The sequence below is a fragment of the Myotis brandtii genome, unplaced genomic scaffold, assembly GCF_000412655.1.
Source record: "Myotis brandtii unplaced genomic scaffold, ASM41265v1 scaffold97, whole genome shotgun sequence".
Taxonomy (NCBI): Eukaryota; Metazoa; Chordata; class Mammalia; order Chiroptera; family Vespertilionidae; genus Myotis; species Myotis brandtii.
Genome location: NW_005372020.1, coordinates 755,150 through 758,249, shown reverse-complemented (window position 1 = coordinate 758,249; position 3,100 = coordinate 755,150). Strand labels below are relative to the sequence as shown.

General features: G+C 63.4%; 1 protein-coding gene across 1 annotated transcript in view; it reads right to left on the bottom strand.

The window, feature by feature from the left end:
* NCOR2 (nuclear receptor corepressor 2) overlaps positions 1-2,105 on the bottom strand; it is a 172,730-nt gene extending 170,625 nt beyond the window's left edge. The window contains 2 exon segments of the mRNA XM_014533346.1: positions 1,643-1,687; positions 2,057-2,105. Coding sequence (XP_014388832.1) covers positions 1,643-1,687; positions 2,057-2,105 — 94 coding nt within the window.
* Positions 2,106-3,100: the final 995 nt, after the last annotated feature.

Sequence of the window (3,100 nt, the reverse complement as noted above, 5' to 3'; positions counted from 1 at the left end):
AGGTGATGGATCGCCCCAGAGGAGGAAGCTAAGTGCTTGCAGACAAAAAGCCCTTTTATCGTCCCCGGCTGGGCCTCCGGCATGACAAGCAGATAACTCAGCCTCGGAGGGAGGGCTCCCCATTAGGCCGGGGATGGATGGAGGGCCAGCGGCAGGCGGAGGAGGAAGGGGACACCCAGCCGGGCAAGGCCACCTTCCCCCCAACTTCAAAGGCACCCAGCACGGCAGGTGTCGCCCAGACGAAACCCTCCACCGTGGGGCCCAGGGCGCGGCCAGGGAAGCAGGCAACCTCCACGGCTGTCCCTGTCCTTCCCTGGTGCCTCCCGGGACCCTACAGGCTGAGGAACGAAGAAGAGAGGCCTCCCCCAAGACGCCCCACGCACCCACGGGACTCGTGCAGCCTCCTACACACCAGCGGGCCCCCTCCACGCAGCCTCGGGGCCTTTGCACGGTGGTCCTCTCTCTCTGAAACACCCTCCAGAGACCTGCACGTTCCCTTCCTCTGCTCCCGCAGATCTTTGCTTAAATGCCGCCTCCTCAGGGAAGCCCACCCTGACTACCCCCGTTTGAAACCACAACCCACACTCCTCAAGCCCTTCAGCTGGTTCCTCACCGCGGCGCCTCCCACCAAGGACGCCCTACGCGTTCTGTTTACTGTCTGCCTGCCCGGCGAGGATGGGTACTTGTCCGTCTTACGGCACCCAGAACAGGGCCTGGCACACAGCAGGCGCTTTAGAAATAATCCTGCGATGAATGACTGTTTCGGGAGAGGCCTGAAATCTCCTGGTGCGGCTCAGGGCAGCCGCCAGTGGCTATTTACGCTGAAATCAGCTGCCCAGCTGCTGTGGCTCAGTGGTTTGAGCATCAGCCTATGAACCAGGTCACAGTTCATTCCCGGTCAGGGCACGCGTGTGGGTTGTGGGCTCCATCCCCAGTGCGGGGCGTGCAGGAGGCAGCTGATCCATGATTCCCTCTCATCATTGATTTTTCTATTTCTCGCTCCCTCTCCCTTCCTCTCTGACATCAATAAAAATATATTTAATAAAATTAAATGAGGGTGGCAGCCCACCTGGGGGGGGGGGTCGCAAAGAAAAGCCCTAACAGCTCGCTGAGCACCTACTGTGTGCCAGCTCCGGTCTGTATGAGCTCATGTCGCCAGCACGGCAGCCCTGGGAGGGGTGCTGCTACTCCCCCAGTTCACAGAGGGGGAAACCGAGGCACAGAGATGGAGTGACGTGCCCTGGGCTCCCCGCGTGAGAGCGGCAGTGCCAGGCCTGGACCCAGGATGCCTCCCCTCACGCTGGACACAGTGACCACGGGGGCAGCACCGGCCGCCCCGACAAGTCTGCAGCCCAGCCCACCCTCAGAGCACAGAACCCCGATGCGGAGAAAACCTCGTCCCCCACCTATGACCCCCTCGTCTCAGGCCTCCTCTGAAAACCCCTGCACTAGGCCAGGAAATACCCCTCCCCGGGGGGCCCCACCACCTTCTCCTGCCGTTCCCCACCCCGGGCAAGCCCACGGGGCGCGCCGAGCCCCCCACCATGTCCGCCAGGTGGAATCCGGCTCCCCAGCGACTCCCGACCGCCCCCCACCTTGAGCCCGCCGAGCCGACGAGGGGTGGGGACAGACGTGGACCTACCACACTCGGCCGCCAGCAACGCTGTGTCCTCAGACTCCGGGGAACCTGCGGGGGAAACAGGGGCGTCGTCAGTAAAGCTCGATCCTCCGTGCGGGCGCTCCGACAGGACAGGGACGGGATGGCGAGGCCCCCGGGCCGGGCACGCGGTGCACACCAGGCCCAGCACGTCTCCACGACATCCCGAGACGCAGGCTCTGCACACCCTGGAGCCCAGGCGGTCAGTCCCGTGCCCCCAGACCCAGAGCTGGGATCACAGAAACCCCCCTGAGAGAGGGGGGCCTCCTGCCCCCAGCCAAGCCTCCTGAGTCTCCACTCACAGCCAGCACCCCGTGGTGACAGCGAGCGTCAGACACAAAACGCCGCCCGCGGGTCAGTAAGCGCCGGTCGAGCCAACAGAAATACGGGGGGACTCACTCCCCGTCAGCCGCTGGCCAAAGAGCTCAGGGGAAGGTGCCAGCGTCATTGATTATCAGGAAAGTGCCAATCGGAACCGCAGGAGACCCCGCGTGGATGTGGTGCTGAAATGAGAGACAGACACAGCGAGTGGTGCGAGGACACGGACCACCGGAGACCACGCGCTGGTTGGATACCAAGCGAGGAGGCCACGCCGGTTGGGTGGTCACGTGACCCAGCAATTCCACTCCTGGGTGTTTACCCGGGAAACACGGAGACCTGTGTCCACACCCACACACATGCGCACAGGACTGCGCACGACGGCCTCACTGGTTGTCCAACAAAAGCAGGGAACCAGCCCCCGATCCAACGACCCATCCGTAGACGGGGGACACACACACGGTGGCACAGCCACACCCAGAACCTGCCACGGTGACGAGGGACCAACTGCAGAGACACGAGACCCCCAGAGGAAGGTCAGACTCGGGCTGAGCACGGGGCCAGACACCGCGCTACACACGCCGGGGTTCCGTGTCCCTGGCTCTGGGAAGGGCAGACCCGGGCTGAGCACGGGGGCCGGACTCCGTGTTACACACGCCAGGGTTCCGTGTCCGTGGCTCTGGGAAGGGCAGACCCGGGCTGCCCCGCACGGAGGCGTCAGAGGGAGAGCGAGCAGGCGATTCGCACAGAAGTCAGGGCGCTGACCACTCTGGGGAGGAGGCAGCAGGTGGCCACTTGGTGTCACCTTTAAAATGACTCATTAATCTGTGCCCGGGTTTATGCATTCTTTTTTTTTTTTTTTTTTTTCAGAGAGGAAGGGAGAGGGAGAGAGAGAGAAACATCAATGACGAGAGAGAGAGAATCATGGACCAGCTGCCTCCTGCACGTGCCCCACTGGGGATGGAGCCCGCAACCCGGGCCTGTGCCCTGACCAGGAATCGAATCGTGACGCTCGACCACTGAGCCACACCGGCCGGGCGGCTTAGGCATTCTTTACGGTGGCAGCTCCTGCACAGAGAGAACGAGCCAACACACCGCCGTGGGCAGAGCGCCGGGCGGAGTCCG